At 35.8% G+C, this 21,292-nt stretch overlaps 1 protein-coding gene across 3 annotated transcripts in view; it reads right to left on the bottom strand.

Moving 5' to 3' along the window:
- ZFAND4 (zinc finger AN1-type containing 4) overlaps window positions 1-21,292 on the bottom strand; it is a 127,797-nt gene that overhangs the window by 105,121 nt on the left and 1,384 nt on the right. For all 3 annotated transcript variants that reach the window (XR_015552431.1, XM_014788991.2, XM_087431847.1), the window contains exon 2: window positions 14,107-14,401. Coding sequence is in view for 2 of the 3 variants with exons in the window: in XM_014788991.2 (XP_014644477.2) it covers window positions 14,107-14,362 (256 nt within the window). In the remaining variant the exon portion in view is untranslated. The remainder of the gene's footprint in view (window positions 1-14,106; window positions 14,402-21,292) is intronic.

The raw sequence follows: 21,292 nt of genomic DNA, 5'->3' as shown, positions 1-21,292 counted from the left end.
GCCATGCTGTGGCGGTGTCCCATATAAAGTGGAGGAAGACAGGCATGGATGTTAGCCCAGGGCCAGTCTTCCTCAGCAAAAAGAGGAGGATTGGCAGATGTTATCACAGGGCTGATTCTCCTCACACAAAAAAAAAAGAAAGTAAAAAGAGGGGCCAGCTCAGTGGCATAGTAGTTTGGCACCCTCCACTTCAGCGGCCCAGGTTTGTGGGTTCGGATCCCGGGCACGGACATACACCACTCATCAAACCATGCTGTGGCAGCAACCTATATACAAAATAGAGGAAGATGGGCACAGATGTTAGCTCAGGACCACTCTTCCTCAAGCAAAAAGAGGAAGATTGGCAACAGGCGTTAGCTCAGGGCCAACCTTCCTCACACACACACAAAAAGTTAATAAAAAAGAAAGTGAAAAGATAACCCACAGAAGCAAATGTTTTCTCCTATTCTGTGGTTTGTTTTTTCATAGATCTGATGAGGGTCTAGCATCTCATGTAAAGAACTATTATAACAACACAATAAAAAGACACATAATGCAATTTAAAAATGGGCAAAGGATCTGGATAGACATTTCTTCAAAGATGTTGGCTAACAAGCACACAAAAAGATGCTCAACATCTTTAGTCATTAGGGAAGTGCAAATCAAAACCACAATGAGATATCGATTTCACATCCCCTAGGATAGTTATAATAAAAAATTGGAAAACAACAGGCAATGGTGAGAATGTGGAGAGTAGAACCCTCATACATTGCTGGTGACAAAGTAAAATGGTGCAGCCACTGTGAAAAGTTCAGCAGTTCCTCAAATTGTTAAACATACAGTTACCATACGAGCCAGCAATTCCATTCTTAAGTATATACTCACCTGAACTGAAAACATATCTTCACACAAAAACCTGTATATAAATGTTCATTACAGCACTATTCATAATAGGCAAAAAGCAGAAACCAGCTAAATATCAACTGATGAGTGGTTAAATAAATGTGGTAATATGCATATAATGAAATATTATTGAGACATAAAAAGGAATTAAGTACATGCTACAATGTGGATGCACCTTGAAAACATTATGCTAAGTGAAATAAGCCACATATTGTGTGATTCTATTTATATGAAATGTTCTGAATAGGCAAATCCATAGAGAAAGATTAGTAGATGCCAGGGCAGGGAGGGTAGAGATAAATTGGGAGGTACAAGGTTACTTTTTGGGGTGATAGAAACTTTCTGGAATTAGATGGTGGTGATTAATGCACAACATTATGAACATACTAAAAAGTACTATACTGTACACTTTGAAACGGTGAATTTTATGTTATGTGAATTTTATCTCAATTTTTTTTTTTTTTTTTTACGCTGGGAAAGATTCACCCTGAGCTAACATCTGTTGCCAACCTTCCTCTCTCTGTTTTTTTCCCCTCCCCACAGCCCCAGTACATAGTTGTATATTCCAGTTGTAGGTCCTTCTAGTTCTTCTATGTGAGCCTCCACGACAGCGTGGCTACTGACAGGTGAGTGATGTGGTTCCATGCCTGGAAACCAAACCCAGGACACTGAAGCAGAGGGCGCAAAACTTTAACCACTAGGCCATCAGGGCTGGCTCTTATCTCAATTTTTAAATGTTAAGAAAGAGAAAAATACAAACATTTCAGACATATAAAAGTGGAAAATTCATTACCAGCAGACCCACACTACAACAAATGTTAAAAGAAGTCCTTCAGGAAAAAGAAAAATGATACCAAAAAATGAAAATCTGGATCTATGAAAAAGAATGGAGAGCATCAAAAAAGGTAAATATACAAAGAAAAGTTTTTCTTATTGTTTAAACTTTTTAAAAAGATAATTGAATGTTCAAACAAAAATAACAATCTATGTGGGGTTTATAACATATGCAAAAGCAAAATGCATGACAATAGCATAAAGGCCAGGAAGGGAGAAATGGAAGTATACTACTGTAAGGTTCGTATAAGATATGTGAAGTGGTATACTATTAGTTGAAGATGGAGAATAATAAGTTAAAGATGTCTATTACAGACCACCAAAGCAATACCTAAAATATCAAGACAAAGAGTTAGAGCTGATAAGCCAACAAAAGGGAATAAAATGGAATCATAACAGAGCCAGCACCGATGGCCTAGCAGTTAAAGCTCAGCGCTCATCACTTCAGTGACCCAGGTTCGCTTCCTGGTCACGGAACCACACTACCTGTCTGTCAGTTGCCATGCTGTGGTCATGGCTCACATAGAAAAACTAGAACGACTTAAAACTAAGATATACAACCATGTACTGGGGCTTTAAGGAGGGAAAAAAAAGAGAAAGATTGGCAACATATGTTACCTCAGGGCAAATCTTTCCCTGCAAAAAAATAAGGAATTGTAACAAATACTCAATTAATCCAAAACAAAGATGGAAAAGAGGAAAAAGGAAAGAAAGAACAGATGGAACAAATGGAAGACAGTAAAATGACAAAGTAAAACCTAATCACATCTATAGTCACCTTAAATAAAATAGTGTAAAAACGGCAATTAAAAGGCAGAGATAGAGAGAGAGTGGATTAACAACAACAACAACAACAAAAGACGAGCAAGACTCAATTATATGCTGCCTACAGGAAACAGGCAGCTTAAATATAAAGACACAAATAGATTAAAAATAAAAGGATGGAAAAAGATATTTTATGCTGACCACTAATCAAAAGAAATATGGAGTGACTATATTAAATTCAGCTAAAGTAGATTTCAGGGCAAAAACTATCACCAAGGATAAACAATGTCATTTCATAATGATGAAGAGGTCAATGAAGTCAAGAGGACATAAAATCCTAAAAGTATATGCACCTAATTACAGAGCTTCAAAATACATGACACAGAAAATCACAGAATTGGAAGAGGAAAAAGACAAATCCACAAGTATAGTTGGAGATTTCAATACCCTTTTCTCAATACTTGATAGAACAAGTAGATAATTAATAAGAACACAGTATAACAGAACACTATCACAGAAATTGACCTAACTGACATTTATAGAACACTCCATCCATCAATAACAGAATGCACATTCTTCTCAAGTGCAAATTTACCAAGACAAACCATATTCTGTACCATAAAACAAGTTTCTACAAATTTAAAAGAATTCAAATGATGCAGAATTAAATTATAAATCAATAACCAAAAGATTACTAGAAAGCCTCTCAATTTTTAGAAACCAAACACCATATTTCTAAATAACCTGTGGATCAAAAAAAGACATCTAAAGAAAAATTATAAAATATTTGAACTGAATGAAAATGAAAACACAACATACTAAAATGTGTGGAATGCCAACAGGCAGTAATCAGGAGGAAACTTAAAGCACTAAATACCAATATTTCATAAGAAGAAATGTTTCATATCAATGACCTTAGTCTCCCTTAAGAAACTAGAAAAAGAGCAAATTAAACCCAAAGTAAACAGGAACATAATAAAAATCAAAACAGAAATAGATGAAATAGAAAACAGAAAAACAAGATAAAAATGAAGGCAAAATTCATTGATCTGATTCTTTAAGAAGTTCATTAACATTGATAAAAAGACATTTAAAAAAGAACATGCAAATTACCAGTATTAGGAATGAAGACAGGTGACATCACTACAGATTCTACAGATACTGAAAAGATAATAAGGGAATGCTATAAACTATGTCAATAAAATTCAACAACAGATGAACAAAGTCCTTAAAAGACACAAGCTACTCAAGCTCACTCAAGAAGAAAAAGATAACCTGAATAGCCCTATATTTATTAAAGAGATGGCTTCATAGGAGAGGATATAATACCAATTCTACTCTCTTCCAAAAAATTGCAGAGAAAGTAATAGTCCCAATTCATTCCATGAGGACAGTATTACCCTGATACCAAAACCAGACATTACAAGTTAAAACCAGTAAAACCAGCATCCTTCATGAACACAGATACAAATATACTACACAAAGTTTTAGCAAACAGAATTCAACAATATATTAAAAGGATAATACAACATAATCAAGTAAGGTTAATTCCAGGAATGCTGGTTTAATATTTTAAAAAATCAATCTATGTAATTGAAACATTAGAGGAAAATACAGAAGAAAATTTTTTGACCTCAGATTACTCAAAGATTTCTTAGATATGACATCCATATCCATAAAAAAAGACTTTTTTTGACAAATTGGACTTTAGCAAAATTAAAATTTCTGCTCTTCAAAAGACACTGATAAGACAATAAATAGCCACAGCCTGGGAGAAAATCTCAGCAAAATATGCATCTGATTAAAGACAGGTATTCAGAATATATAAAGAATTCTCAGAGGGCTGGCCTGGTGGCGTAGTGACTAAGTTCATGTGCTCTGCTTTGGTGGCCTGGGGTTCGTGGGTTGGGATCCTGGCCACAGACATGCACACCACACATCAAGCCATGCTGTGGCGGCATCCCATACACATAGTAGAGGAAGGTTGGCAAGGATGTTAGCTCAGGGACAATCTTCCTCACCAGAAAAAAAAGAATTCTCAAAACTCAACAGTAAGAAAACAAACAATCCAATTTTTTGGGGGGTAAAGATTAGTCCTGGGCTAACATCCGTGCCCATCTTCCTCTACTTTATATGTGGGACACCTGCCACAGCATGGCCTGATAAGCAGTGCATAGGTCAGCAGCCAGGGGTTCATCACTAGGCCGGCCCCAAACAATCCAATTTTTAAAGGAGTTGAATAGACACTTCGACAAAGAATATATAAGGATGGCAAATTGGCTCATGAAGATGTTCAATCTCATTAGTCATGAGGGAAATGCAAACTAAAACCACAATGAAATATCACTACATACCTATTAGAATGACTAAAATCAAAAAGACTGACCATACAAAGTGTTGACAAGCATATGGAAAAAATACTCTTGCATGCTTCTCCCCAACTGCACTCTCTTCCCTCTACCTAGGGGTAATCACATCATTCTTCTGCTTTTTGTTATTGCTCTACTTCAATATGTGGTATTGTTTCTTTTGCCTCTTTTTGATCTTTATATAAGTGGTATCATAGTGTATGTGTTCCTCTATGATTTGCTTTTTTTATTCACCATTGTTTTTAATTTATCCATGTCATGCATGAAGCTATTCTTCCATTATTTTTCCATGTTGTGATCTATTCCATAGAATTTGATTCCAATATATGACACATACATTTACATATACCACAATTTATCCATTCTAGTGTATTCATTTGAGTTGTTTCTAGAATTTTCACATTACCAATAAAACTACTATGAACATCCCTCTACGTGACTTATTCACGTTTCACTTTAAAATGTATTTTACATAATGACTTTATCAATACAGAAACACCTTTCTGTATTGGTATTTGCCTGGTGTATCTTTTTCAATCCTTTTATTTTCAACATTTTGGTGTCCTTATATTTTAGATTAGGTCTCTTTAAGCAGCATTTCATATGGATTTTTTTCTAACCAGTCTATCAACTGTAATCTTTCAATTAGAGAATTTTATCCATTTTACATTATTGGGATTACTGATATATTTCTATGCATTTTTACTATCTCATTTTGTGCTAATTGTTCTGCTTTACCTACCTGCTTTATTTATGTATTACTTTAGATACATGGAAGAAGGTGAGGCACTCCTATCGTTTGGAAATTATATAACTCTATTTCTAATCTCTAGTAATTACTCTAGAAATTCAAATGATCATATTTAACAAAATAAAGTCTAAAGCTAATCACGTCTTTATCCTCCTCAGGAACAATGCTAAGAGCCTTAGCATTCTCATTACAAACAACTCCACCTTAACTTATATGTCATTGCTACCAGGATTTTAATTCGATTTTTCAAACCTTTATATTTTATTTTTTTATTAAGTAAATGTTTATTTCGATTTACCCACAAATGTGCCATTTTGATAACCATTCCATCTTGCATCACCAACTTTCTTTAGACATCATTTGCCTTCTAAGATATATCCTTCACAAGTTCCTTTGGCAAGAGTTTGTTGTTTAGGAAATTCAAGTTTGCTTTTTCTGGAAATGTCTTGATTTTGCCCTCATCCTTGAAAGATAAAATCAGTTCTAGGGAGAGACTGTTATTTCTCTTAGCACTGTGAAGATAATATTCCACTGTCTTCTAGTTTCTATTATTGAGGCTGAAGAGTCAATTGTCATGCTCACATTTGGTTTCTAATGCCATACTCCAATAAAAGGAACCAGTGCTCCTTGGAAATATGGCTGATTCTAAGACAGGGCAGGAAATACACAAGATGATACTAGAGCATCTTATTGTGCCAGAAAGTAGGTGGGAAAACAAAACAAAACAAAAACACCAAAAGCATGGTGGTTGTGGGGCTTGGGGAACAAAGAATTATCTCTGAGCCAACTTCCCAGTGTGCTTAGGTACCAGATTTTCTCTCCTTCCCCCTTTGTCTTAGGCTTCGAGGTCACCAGAGATTGGGAGAGGCTTTAGGAACAAACGTCTGCTCCACTGACTGTTCTTGAAGAATTGTATTTTGTCATTTCAGGCCTCTTATTGTTTCCATTATATTAATACAAGTTGAAAGAGACAATGGAAAAAATATTTTTCAAAACTTACGCAGAATTTATGTGTTCTGTTAGGAAGGGTTTCTATCTTCCTAATATGGTAGAATTAGGAAGGCCAGAATCAGAAATCTGTTTGATTTTACTTTTGAACAAGTTACACTTGAACTTGTCACATCAATAATTCACCTCACCAATTTTTTTCTTCCTGTTTCTTCTACACCACACCTGAATTTTTAAAGAGCCCCCGGCTGCTATAAGACTCAAAGACAATTGTATATAACAATATCATATTTACCATAAATATTCTATTTACTCTGACCACCTGCATTAAATTAGTGATTAATAATAAAGTGAAATTTTAAAAATTCCCCTAAGTAGGGAAATAAAAGTACACTTTTAAATAATTCAAGGGTCAAAGAAGACAAAGAAACCATAATGAAAAGTTTAAAAACACCAGGACTTTCAAAACACAATAACAAGAAAACAAACAACTTAATTTAAAAATGGGCAAAGACTGAATAGACACTTCATTAAAGAAGACGTACAGATGATCAATAAGCAAATAAAAAGATGTTCCTTATCATTAGTCATTAGGGAGATGCAAATTAAAACCACGAGATATCACCGATATCAATTAGAATGGCAAAAAACAAACAAAAACAACCCAGACAATAATACATGTGCTGATGAGGACGCAGAGCAACTAGAACTTTTAGACATTACTCACAGGAATACAAAATTGTACAGCTGCTCTGGAAAATAGTTTGGTAGTTTCTTATTAGTTAAAGATACACATACAAGTAAATATACACTTACTACACAACTCCTAGGTATTTACCCAAGTGAAATGAAAACATGTGCTCCCATAGAAGGCTGTACATCAAAGGTTATAATGGCTTAATTCATAATCACCAAAAACTGAAAACAACTCAAATGTTCCTCAACTTAGGAATGAATAAGCGTGGTACATAACAGAATGAACTATTGATATATGTAACAATATGGATAAATCTCAAATGAATTGTGTATTATGCATAAGTGAAAGAAAGTAGACTCAAAAGGCTATATACTGTGTGATTTCATTTATATGAAATTCTGGAAAAGGCAAAATTATAGGGACAGAAACAGATTAGTGGGTGCCAGGAGCTGGGTTTACAATAAGAGGTTGACCACAAAGGCAGAGGAGAATTTTGGTGGCTGATGAAACTCTTCTATATCTTGATTGTGGTGGTAATTACATGACAGTAATGTTTACTAATAAGGACAGAACTATATACTAGTCATGGGTTGAACTGTGTCCCCCAAAAGTTCATATGTTGAAGTTCTACTCCTTAGTACCTCAGCATGTGACCATATTTGGAAATAGGATCTTTACAGATATAATAAAGTTAAAATGAGGTCATTAGGGAGGGGCCTAATCCAATTATGACTGGTGTCCTTATACAAAGGGGAAATTTAGAGACAGACACACACATACACAAGGAGATTATCATGTGAGGAGACTGGGGTGATGCTTCTACAAGCCAAGGAACAAGAAAGATTGCCAGCAAACCACCACAAGCTAGGCAAAAGGCATGGTACAGATTTTCTCTAAGAGCTCTCAGGAGGAATTGACAATGCCAACACCTTGATCTTGGACTTCTAGCCTCTAGAACTGTGAGATAATAAATGCCTGTTCTTTTAGCCACTCAGTTTGTGATACCTTGTTATGGCAGCCCTAGAAAACTAATACAATACTAAAAATGATGAATTTTATAATATGTAAATTATACCTTCATTAAAAAAATGGAATTTGCTAGAACTTGGAGATAAATGAAAACATGTACAATCATTATTAGTCAGAATATTGAGAGTCTGTATAAACTACAAAAGTGATTAAATCTACCTAATCCTATATATTGCTATGGTTGCAGAGCCCCTAACTATTATAATTTTTTAAACACTAAAATAAATACTTTCGCAAAACAAACATTTAGAATTTAATGACAATGAAATTCAACTTAACAAAAACTTGTAGGATATAGCTAACACAATTCTTGGAAGGAAATTTTAAATCATAAATGGTTACATTAATAAGAAAATTGAGACTTCCAGTTTCCATTACAACACGTAAAGAGCTTGTAAGGTACCACTCCCATCCTTATAACAAGAAAAAAGCTGAACGAACTGAAAACCAACAACTTTTCTTGGAGCCATCAGAGAAATGAGGTAGGAGGGAAAGCCACCACCCCAAAATCTAGAGATAGGCAAATGGAGAAAGTTACAGCCAAGACCTGATCACCTGAAGCAGAAGAGAGAGACATAAACTGGAAGGAACACTTAAATGGTAACCTTTATGAACTGGTGGAGGCTGAGTATGGACTAGCATGAGCTTGGGGAATTCCTGGGGTCCACCGTCTCATGGGAGCTCCCATACTTTTGAGAGTTTTATCTCTAGGAATCCCATCAGATTCTCACCTAAGTGTCAAGGAAGATCCCCTTGTAGCTCAGGCAGATGGAGGGGAAACACACACATTATGAAAAAGCCCAGAGCATTCTCCACAATAAAGGCCTACTCAATTTATCGGAGCCTTATCCCAGCTGGGGGAAAGATATTTCACTGATTCCAGATCCCTCTAATTTTCCTATCTCACCTAAGTGATTATAGGGTGGAGGGAAGGGAGAAACTAAGAAACACTTTGAAGGTCACAGCCCCAGGGCACAGGCCCACTAAAACACTGAGATTTAATCATAGGATTATAGATGGTTTCCCTCCCCAATACTTTACCACCACACTAATAGGGCTCTAGTATAATAACAGTAGATCATAGGTGAAAGAGCTACAAGACACAGACTCTTTCTGAGGAGGAGTTCTTAGGGAAAGCCAAAGACAACAGGGGAGACAAAACAAGGAAACTAGAGGAATTGGAAGTCTCTGGGACAGAATGTAAAAACTGAAATGTAAAAAGGAAAAACCCCAGAACATCCAAGAACTGTGGGAAAATTTGAAAAGGTATAACTGGAATACTAGAGGGAAGAGAAAATGGAATAGAAGAAATATTTTAAGTAATAATGGCCCAGAATTTTCCAAAATTAATGAATGAGATACATCAAAGCACATATTGGGAAGCTCAGAGAACACCAAATAGGATAAAAATTTTAAAACCTACACCTAAGCATATCATATCAAACTGCAGAAAAGCAAAGACAAAGAGAAAATCTTTAAAGAAGCCAGAGGAAAAAAACACATGGATAATAATTACAGGGAACTTCTCACCAGAAATACTGTAAGCAAGATGAGAGTAGATTGAAATATTTAAAGTGATGAAAGAAAAAGACCACCAACCCAGAATTCTGTACCCTATGAAATCATCCTTCAAAAGTGATGGAGAAATAGACTTTCTCACATAAACAAAAATGGAGGGAATTGTTGTCAGTACACCTGCCTTGCAAAAAATATTAAAAGAAGTTCTTCAGAGAGAAGGAAAATGATATAGGTCAGAAACTCGGATCTACATAAAGAAAGGAAGAGCACTGAAGAAGGAATACATGAAGATAAAATAAAAACTTTTATTAGTTTTCTTACTCTTAATTGATCTAATAGATAACAGTTTGTTCAGAATAACAACAACAACAACAATGTAGTCAATGATCATGGCTTATGTATAAGTGAAATGAATGACAGCAATGATACAAGGGACTAGAGGGAGGAATTAGGAATACTTAGTTCTTATAAGGTAGTTGCAATACCTGTGAAGAGGTATAGTATTATTTGAAAGTAGACTTGGATTAGCTGTAAATGTATATTGCAACTCAAATGCAACCACTAAAAAAATGAAAAAAGAAGTAGAACTGATGTTAAGAAAGGAGATAAAATAGAACCATAAAAAATGATTAAAGCCATGAAAGGCAGAAAAGAGCAGAAAACAAAAATAGGAACAAAGAACTAGGGCAACAAATAGAAAACAGTAACAAATATGGTAGTCACTAACCCAACTATATGAACAATCATTTTAAACATTAATTGCCTCAATATACCAATTAAAAGACAGAGATGGTCAGATTGGATCTAAAAACAAGACCCAACTAAATGTTGTATAGAAGAAATCCACTTTAAATAAAAAGATACATACAGATTAAAAGTATAGGAATGGATACAATTTTATTAGTCAATCGTTCCTCAATAAAGCTGGGAAAAAAAATAGAATGGAGAAAAATATGACGCTAACACTAATCAAAAGAAAGCTGGATTAGCTATATTAATTGCAGACAGAGCAGACTGGAGAACAAGAAAAGTTATCAGAAATAAGGAGGGGCATTATATAATGATAAAGGGGTCAATTCTCCAAGAAGACATAACAATCCTTAGTGTGTATGGTCACCGTCAGCTATCAAAACTTATAAATTATATCATAATAAATAAGACAGTGTAATATTGGCATAGCGAGAGATAGACACACATCAGGTGATCAAGAGTTGTGTGTATAAAAGAATGTAATACATAACAGGTATGAAATTATTTTAGTGAGAAAAGACTAGATTAATCCAGTAAGTAGTACTTAGACAACCAATTACCTATATAGTGAAAAAAAAGACCCCTATTTGATACTATATCAGTCAGAATAAAGAAAGCTATGCTGAACCTATCCCAAATCACCCCAAAAACATCAGTAGCTTAAAACAAAGATTTATTTCTTGCTCAAGTTACATGTCCACTGCATGTCGGCAGGAGGCTCTGCTCACTATAGTCACTCAGGGACTCAGGCTGATGGAGATTTCCATACATAGCTCATTGGCCAGAACTAAAACATGTCCCACCTAGTCATAAGAGGGCACAGAAGAGCAATTTTTATTAGGGAGCAGTAATGCCAAGGACTAGACAGCAAGTCCAGGGAATCCACTGTCCATGGCAATAAAGAACCAACTGACAATGATCCCTTACATTTCTTGGGAAATTTTTTCTTTCCAAATTCCACCGGATTATTTTTCATATCCTCTGAGTAGTACGTACCGTCCTTCGCAGACCACTGCTCTAAGTAATGATAAACTCCAAAGAATTTGCCTTCTCTGGAAACTCAGAGAGCTAAATCACATCTCCTCCCAAGGGCACAGCTCTTATATTCTTGGGTACATATTGCACTAGCTCCACAGACTTAACCATTTTCCCCTGATAAAGAACACAGATGCTCTGCTAAATGTTTTACATTTATCAACTCATTTAATCCTAATAACTCTTTGAGATAGGTACTACTATTATTCCCATTTTAAATTAGTGCAACCGAGGTAAAGAGAAGTCGAGTAATTTAATCAGCTAGTAATTTGAAATCAGGCAGTCTGGCTTCAGTGCTCCTTTCCCTTCAAGGCCCATTTAAAGTCCCCTTGTAGGTACTGCTCCTTTCTTGCTACAGTCCCATCACTCCTAATCCAGCACACTCCATCATTGACCCTCCTATCTCCTACTAGGCTCTAGTTCTGAACTTATTAAAAGCTGCCCAAAAGGAAAAGCAGTCTGGCAGAGCAACCACTTCCCCTGAAGGATTAAACCGAGTAGTGTCACCTTTGACTTCCTATCCTCTCTATTCCATATCCCTCTATCTTAGAGAGTCATACCCAACATGTTATCCCCAAATGTCTTCCTGGATAGGAATAAAATATCACCCATAAAAGAATTAAAATTGATTTTTCATGAAGGATGCCCTCTTGAAGCCTCCTGAAGAAGAGAATGACTTTTACTGCCCATGGACTGCAAGAAGTTACAAGAAAGCGTGGAGAATTAAGATCTATTGACCACTAGTGGTAAGTGCTATGGACTGAACTGTGTCCCCCCAAAATTTACATCTTGAAGCCCTAACCCCCAATGTGATGGTACTTGGAGACGGGGCCTTTAGGAGATAATTAGGTTTAGATGAGGTCATGACGGTGAGGCCTTCATAGTGGGATCAGTACCCTTATAAGAAGAGACGCCAGAGAGCTCACTTGCTCTTTCTTTTTCTCTCTGCCACGTGAGGACAGAGGGAGAAGGTGGCTGTCTACAAGTCAGGAAGAAAGCCCCCACCAGAACCTGACCATGCTGGTACCCTGATCTCAGACTTTTCAGCCTCCAAAACTGTGAGAAAATAAACTTCTGTTGTTTAAGCCACCCAGTCTATGGTATTTTGTTACGATAGCCCAAGCAGACTACAACAGCAGGCATTTTACATTATTTCATCTAATTTCCCAGTAACTTATTTGTCTTAAAAATGTCTAAACTAGGATTCAACTGTCTAATAACTACAAAAGCCACTGCTTTTACCCTGACAACACCTCCTTCTACAGAAGATGAGAAGTCTGCATGTTGGCTCTGGTCCCAACTCTGTCAGCAACTAAATATTTCCCTTGGACAAGTCCCCAATCCTCCTTAAGCCCAAATTTACTCTTCTGACATTAAGAAATCTAAACAGGATGCTCTCTAAAGTGCTTTTGCTGCATGGAGATTATTCAAAATGCATGAAAGGGGGAAAAATACATATTATTTAGAACACAACAGGGTTTCATCTTCCTGCTCCTAAAAAGATACCATTACACCATGATATAAATAAAAGAGCAGAACAAAGCCAAAATAAACTATTCTGATTCCGTATCTCACCAAATCATTTGGGGGGACAAAAGCTTCATGTGCCGTTACTGGATGTACTGATGTGGTCACTGGACTCAGCCGGCCATTAACCTCAATAGAAGTTAGTTACTGGAGGAACAGCAAATATTCAGAAGCTCAGATACCAGGATCCTTGACTTTACAAAGATAAAAAATTCCAACCCTCCTCATCCTTCTACAATTCTGAACTTAAACTGGGCTGGAAAGCCATGCTAGTTACTACCTTTATATTACAAGCAAGTTCCAGCTGGTTTGAAAAGCAAAGATCCATTTAGTGTTACACAGAACCATTTCATTTTCTAGTCAATATTGGATTTTAACAACAACAAATGGTAAATACCACTTATTTCAGAAATCTGCAAAGTATTAAAAAAAGACTAATTTTCAGAAAGTAATTTATGAGCACTTTTCACAAATATACAAAAGACATATTGCACAATATTCAGTATCCCTACCGTACTGAGGAAACTTCCAATACACGTAAATGTAAACCAAGAAACTCATTTCAGAAAATCTCCACATTAAAAAAAGAAAAAGTATCCACAAAACAGTATAAAAAGGTAAGCAAGGGCACTAAAAGGGAACTCAATTACTATTTCCCATTAAAAGTGTAAGGTAGTTACGGCAAAATCTGCATTTCATCATAGCTTGTTGAAAAATTAGTTTAAAATATTATTTCACACCATTAACTTGATGCCAGAGATTTGCTTTAAAAGAATCTGGTAGAAGGAGAACGAGGTGGGGGGAATGCAGGAACGGAAACAAGATAGTTCACGAATTGGTAACTGTTGAAGCTGAGTAAAGGACATATGAGGGTTCATTATCTTATTCTTTCTAATTCCATGAAGGTTTGACATTTTCTCTGTAAGAAAAGTTAAAGTTATTATACATTCTTGATGAACAAATTTAATCCTCATATCCTAAAAATAAAGCAAGACTAGTACCTTCCAATCTTTGAATTTTTGCTTTCACAGAAATAACAGCTTCAAAAGGTGAAACTCGCAGCTCAAAACATGTTCCAGTCAATGTTTCAATGAAGAGCTCCATGGTATCATAGAAAGGAAGTTTGTAGTAAAATGGTCCTACGTTATCTTCATTGAAGAATGGAGGATCTTTTCTGTTATCCATTACTTTGACTTTTCTAATTCCTCTGGAATATGGCAACTGTATTCCAGTTCTAGCCAAATCAGCTTTGAACATTGGTAATATATATCGTTGTTCATGTTTTGAGTTTTGTACCTAAAAAACAAGAACAATTTTTTTAACAAGCCTATCTGAAAGTCTCATTCTTCCAAAAAGATTTTTCTGAACAACTCTGGCCCATATCAATCCTCTAGACAACCCTCAGATTCATTTTAGTGCTTAATATGTCTAATCCTGAACTTTTCATGTTTGTCTCTGAAATCACTCTCCCAATGAGACTACGTTTATTAAGAACAGGTACATTTGCCATACTTTTCTGTATCTTACTAGAGCGCAGGACACTTACTTATATATAGTACATGCTCAACAAGTATTTATTTTGTTGTTAATGATATTTAAACCAATGGATTCAACACATAGGTATACATTAGACTTCGAAAAATTTATGCACATCCTTTTCTAAAATATGTAAATTGTTTTCTAACCCATACAAAGCATAACTCTATAGCCATTGTACATTTGAATCACACTGAATAAAGGGAATAGCAACCATCTTAACAGATTCCTTAAAAATAGGACTCACTAAATAATCAATCAGTATTTGCGTTTCCAGAGGTTATCTATCAGTACAGCATTGAGATGAGGTTAATATTGATAACAAACACTAGACATAATCTCTACACACAAACATACGATGGCTAATGAATATGAGAGGCAAACAACTGACAGAAGACTAAGAAAAATTACAAGTGTATAATTAGGAGAACAGAAATAACCAAACTGATATGAATTACTATTAATCACTGAAAACTTTGTAAAGGGGGATCTTGAACTTAAGCCAGAAGGACAGATGATACATATCTTCCTGGAGAGGTAGGTAAATCTTTTTAATATCTTGAGAAATAATTAACATACCATAAAATTCATCCATTTAAAGTCTAAAATTTACTGTTTTTTAGAATGTTCACCAAATTGTACAGCCATCACCACAATCATTTTTAGAACATTTTCATCATCCCCAAAAGGAACCCCATACTCTGTAGACATCACTCCCAAATTCTCCCTTTCCCTCTGCGCCCTAGGCAACTACTAATCTATTTTCTGTCTCTATCATTTTGCCTATTCTGGAGATTTCTCATAAATAGAATCATACAATATGTAATCTTTCGTGACTGGCTTCTTTCACTTAGCATAATGTTTTCAAAGTGCATCCATATTCTAGGATGTATCAGTACTTCATTCTTTTTTATTGCTGAATAAGAGTCCATTGTATGCATATACCACACGGTGTTTATCCAGTAAGCAGCTGATGGGCATTTTGGGTTGTTTTCAATTTTTGGTTATTATGAATAATGCTATGAGAACATTCAATTACAAATTTTTGTGTGGACATATGTTTTCTTCCTGGAAGACCATATATAACTAGGAGTCGAATTGCTGGATTATGTGGTAACTCCATGTTGAGCAATTTGTGGAACTACCAAATTGTTTTCAAAAGTAGTCTGAACCATTTTACATTTCCAACAATAATGAATGAGAGTACTGATTTCTCCACATCCTTGCCAACAATTTTTATTGTCTTTTTGATTAAAGCCATCCTAGGGGGTGTGAAGTAGCATCTCATCGTGATTGTGATTTGCCTTTCCGTTGAGCATCTTTTTATGTGCTCACTGGCCATTTGTATATCTCTTTAGAGAAAGGTCTATTCAGATCCTTTGTCCATTTTTAACTGGGTTGTCTTTTTATTACTGAGTTTTAAGGATTTTTTTTTATGTTTTCTAGATACAAGCCTCTTAACAAATATGATTCACAAATATTTTCTTCAATTTTGTGGGTTGTCTTTGAACTTTCTTAATGCTGTCCTTTGAAATACAAAAGTTTTTAATTTTAATGAAGTCCAATTTGGCTGTTTTTCTTTGCTTGTGCTTTTGGTGTCATATTTCAAAAGCTTTGCTCAATTCAAGGTAATAAAGATTTACTTGTATATATTTTTCTAAGAATTGTATAGCGTTAGCCCTTATATTTAGGTCTATAGTCCATTTTGAATTTATTTTTGTGGATGGTGTGAAACAGAGGCCCAGCTTTATTCTTTTGCAAGTAAATAACCAGTTGTCCCAGCACCATTTGTCAGCAAGACTGTTCTACCTTCATTGAATTGTCTTGGCACTCTTATCAAAAACCAATTGATCATAAATGTGAGGGTTTACTTCCCGTCCCTCAGTTCTAATCCATTGATCTCTATGTCTATCCTTATGCGAGTACCACACTGTCTTTGTAGCTTCATAGTAAATTTTGAAATAAGGAAGTGTAAGTCCTCTAATTTGTTCTTAAGATTGTTAGCTATTCTGGGTCCCTTGAATTTCCATACGAATTTTAGGATCAGCTTGTCTATTTTGCAAAAACAGCAGTTGGGATTTTGATAAGGATTGTGTTGAGTCTGCAGATTAACTTGGAGAGTATTACTATCTTGGCAATATTAAGTCTTCTAATCCACGACCATACGATGTCTTGCAGATTATTTATAACTTCTTTAATTGCTTTCAACAATGTTTTATAGTTTTTAAAGTACAAGTTTTGCATTTTTTAAAAAGTGTATTCCCAAGAATGTTATTCTTTTCTTGTGTGTGTGAGGAAGATCAGCCCTGTAACTAACATCTGTGCTAATCCTCCTCTTTTTTGCTGAGGAAGATTGGCTCTGAGCTAACTTCCATTGCCAATCCTCCTCCTTTCTTTTTTTTTTTCTCCCAAAAGCCCCAGTAGATAGTTGTATGTCATAGCTGCACATCCTTCTAGTTGCTGTATGTGGGACACGGCCTCAGCACGGCCAGAGAAGAGGTACGTCGGTGCGCGCCTGGATCCGAACCCAGGCCACCAGTAGCAGAGTGCACATACTTAACCGCTAAGCCATGGGGTGGCCCAGAATGTTATTCTTTTTGATTCTACTATAAACTAAATTGTTGTCTTAGTTTCATTTTCAGATTGTTCACTGCTAGTGTATAAAAATACAATCGATTTTAATATATTGCTCTTATACACTGCAACCCTGCTGAACTCTTTATTAGTTCTAGTAGTTTTTTTTAGTAGATTCCTTAGGATTTTCTACACACAACATCATGTCACCTGCAAATAGAGATTTTTACTTCCTTTCCAATCTAGATGCTCTTTATTTCCTTTTCTTACTTAATTGCCCTGCCTAGAATAGAAGTGGTGAGAGCAGACATTCTTGTTTTATTCCTCATTGTAGGGGGAAAGCATTCAGTCTTTCACCATTAGGAATGATTTTAGCTGTGGGGTTTTCATAGATAATCTCTTATCAGGTCGAGGATGTTCCCTTCTATTCCTACTTTGTTTAGGTGTCTGTTGGTTTTTATTTCCTTATCATGAAAGGTGTTGGATTTTGTCAAATGCTTTTCTTCCCAGTGTCTACTGAGATGATCATGTGGTTTTTGTCTCTTATTCTATTAATATGGTATATTACATTGACTGATTTTTATATCTTGAACCAACCATGTATTCCTGGGATAAATCCCATTTGTATATAGTGTACAATCCTTTATATATGTTGCTAGATTTGGTTTGTTGGTATTTTTTGAGGATTTTTGTGTCTATATCCATAAGAGATATTGATCTAGTTTTCTTTCTATGTCTTTGTTTGGTTTTGGTATCAAGGTAATACTGGCCTCACAGAATAAGTTGGGAAGTATTTCCTAGAGTTGGGTAAACTTTTGAATGTATTTCAGAATGGGTAAAGCCTCAGAGTGGGAGAAGGATATCACTAAGTAAGCCCAGGTGAACGGAAAGTGAAAACAAGGGAAGTGCAATAGTCAAGAAGAAAAATGAGTGATAAATAAATTTTTTACATTTTTTTTGCCAAAGGATATGCAATATCACTGAAGTCACAACAATTTTCATAGCAATGTGTTTAAAGGAGCAGTTTTTAAAAAAAGACTGTGGTTTGATTAATAACCTACACCTCCATTCCACAGGCATGATATTCCATAGGCATCTGAAATGTGGACACTAGACACATACCTGACATCCAACATATCCAAAACTAATCATCTTTCCTACAAATCTCCTTCTTGTCCTACAGTCCCCATCTTGGTAGAGTACCACCATTAATCTAGTCACTCAGGTCAGAAATCTAGGAATCATTTTAGATTTTTCTTCTATCCCTAAGATATCTAAGTGTGACCCATCCTAACAATACAACTTCTTAATATTTCTATAATCTTTCACCCTCTCCATCCACACTGATTAGGACTTCGTTCAGGCCTTCATTACCTAGATATAATCCTTGACTCCTGCCCTTCACTCTTCCAATCCATTCTCTACGAGACCAACAATTATCTTTTTTTTTTAAGGAAGTTTAATGAAAACTGGATTAGGATATCATATCACATAGTTCAGAAATTATTTTACTCTCAATATTTATCTTAAGCAGGGGAGAGGTCACACAAAGTTCTAAAATTATTTTGTATTTGACTTTAGAATGCATAGCAGTGAAATGACCAATTCAGACTAAATGCTGGAAATGAATCTAAGTTAGTCTGAAGCCTGAAACTTTTTTTGCTTTTAAATACACTTTAGAGCAGTTTTAGGTTCACATCAAAATTGAACAGAAAGTACAGAGAGTTCCCATATACTCCCTACCCCCACACACCCACAGCCTCCTCCACTATCAACATCCTATACTAGAGTGGTATATTTGTTACAATTGATGAGCCTACATTGACACATCATCACCGAAAGTCCATGGTTAACAAAAGGGTTCATTCTTGGTGTCGTACATTCTACCGGTTTTCACCAATGTATAATGACATGTCCCCACCATTATAGTATCATACAGAATAGTTTCACTGCCCTAAAAATCCTCTGTGCTTCGCCTATTCACACTTCCTTCCCCAACACCTGGCAACGACCCGATCTTTTTACCGTCCCTATAGCGTTGTCTTTTCCAGAACGTCATATAGTTGAAATCATACAGTATGTAGCCTTTTCAGATTGGCTTCTTTCATTTAGTAATATGCATTTAAATTTCTCCATTTCTTTATGGCACTGAAGAATATTCCATTGTCTAAATGCACCACAGTTTATTTATCCATTCACCTACTAAAGGACACATCTTGGTTGCTTCCAAGTTTTGGCAATTATGAATAAAGCTGCTATAAACATATATTAAGGTTTTCATGTGGACTTAAGTTTTCAGTTCCTTTGGGTAAATACTAATAAGCGTGATTGCTAGATCTTATGGTAAGAGTATGTTTGGTTTTGCAAGAAACTGCCAAAGTGTCTTCCAAAGTGGCTGTACTGTTTTGCATTCCCACCAGCAACAAATAAGAGTTCCTACTGCTCCACATCCTCCCCAGCATTTGATGTTGTCAGTGTTTTGGATTTTGGCCATTCTAATAGGCGTGTAGCGCTATCTCATTGTTTTAACTTGCATTTCCCTAATGACATAAGATGTGGAGCATAGTTATCTTCTTAAAATGTAGAAGTGATCATGTTATTTCTTAGCTCAAGGCCCTACAATGGCTTCTCATTGTCTACAGAATAAAATTCAGACTCTTTAGAAAGGTTCCTAAGATCATGCAGCTCACCTTCCAGCCCCATTTCATTTATCCATATACCTCATCCCACCCTGCAACACCTCTGGTACTTCTGTCTTCTAATCATTTGCACCTGCAGCTTTGGAACACATCAGCATCTATATCGTTGCTCCTGTTTTGCTCCACTCACCACCATCCCCACACTTGGCTACCTAACAAGCACCTAATCACCTTTCAATACTCAGCTCAAATAGCAACTATTCCACAAAGCCTTCTATGGTTACTCTCCTTTGCACCCTAACCTCCATCATATATTGCATCCATTACAATCAATTTCACTTTTTACAGGGCTTTCTTATTCTACTAAACTGTAAGCAACTTAAGGGAGTGACCAGATCTGATTTACTGTCCCATTACCTAGCACAGTGTTTTGTACACATTGGTACCCATCAAGGGTTTGTTCAATTAAAAAGTAAAAAAATATTCACTCTCTCAATTGATCCTTGGAACAAACCTGTGATATACGTAAGATATTATCCCTGTTTCAGAGATGAAGAAATGTTTGGTTATGCTCCAAAAGTTTGGTGGAGGAATGCTGGTTTCCCATGGGAATCATGTTATGATTCACTTCAAACTAAGTCCACCAAAGTTTATCCAATTCATAACAGACATGCACACACAAGGATTTCTGCTACAGTGTGAATTTTATAACACTAATTGGAAGTATAATTAATTAATTAGGGAAGCTGAATTGCACTGTGGAGACTGCTAATGGTCCTAAAGAGATGGCATCACAAGAAGAAAAGTTTTGCTGGCAGCACAGTTGCTTTGAGTGCTGTTACACTATTTCTCAAAATAAGGAGTAACAAATATAATAATACAAAGTACTGTGCTAATAATACTGCTAGTGATAATGGCAAAGGCCATTACTCTCAAATAAAACCCAAATGACTATATTGCTCAGGTTTTTTTTCTAGTATCTTTAATACATTGAAATGCCTGTAGGAAAAATGACTTTGTATGAAGCTAACCCCTAACCTCTTTTTTTCCCCTCACTGAAACAACTGCTTTTATAACATGATTTTGAATAACACATGGATTCTTAAGAACAGATTTACCATGCTATATCAAATAAGAAGGTACTACAGAATTACCAGTGTCTGTTCCCCCAAAGCACTCCTATCTACACTGTAGCAGCTCTAGCAACAGAAGTCAGGGGCCAGGAAGGCTGAAACGAATGTTACAAAAATAAAGGCATGGATAACCAGTGCCTGTCCAAGGAATTTAGAGACAGAAGATATAAGGAGCATTTCCTTCACCACAGCACTCTTCCACAGCGACACCTCGAATATAATAAACAAGCTGGGAGTAGGAAGGTAACAGAAAGACAGATTTGGAAGTCCTTCATCTATGAAAGTGGATAAAGTAACTATGGGCT

Source organism: Ceratotherium simum, chromosome 6 (genome assembly GCF_057802395.1).
Source record: "Ceratotherium simum simum isolate JZ-2026a chromosome 6, ASM5780239v1, whole genome shotgun sequence".
NCBI classification, from domain to species: Eukaryota; Metazoa; Chordata; class Mammalia; order Perissodactyla; family Rhinocerotidae; genus Ceratotherium; species Ceratotherium simum.
This window is presented reverse-complemented; position numbering and strand designations above follow the sequence as displayed.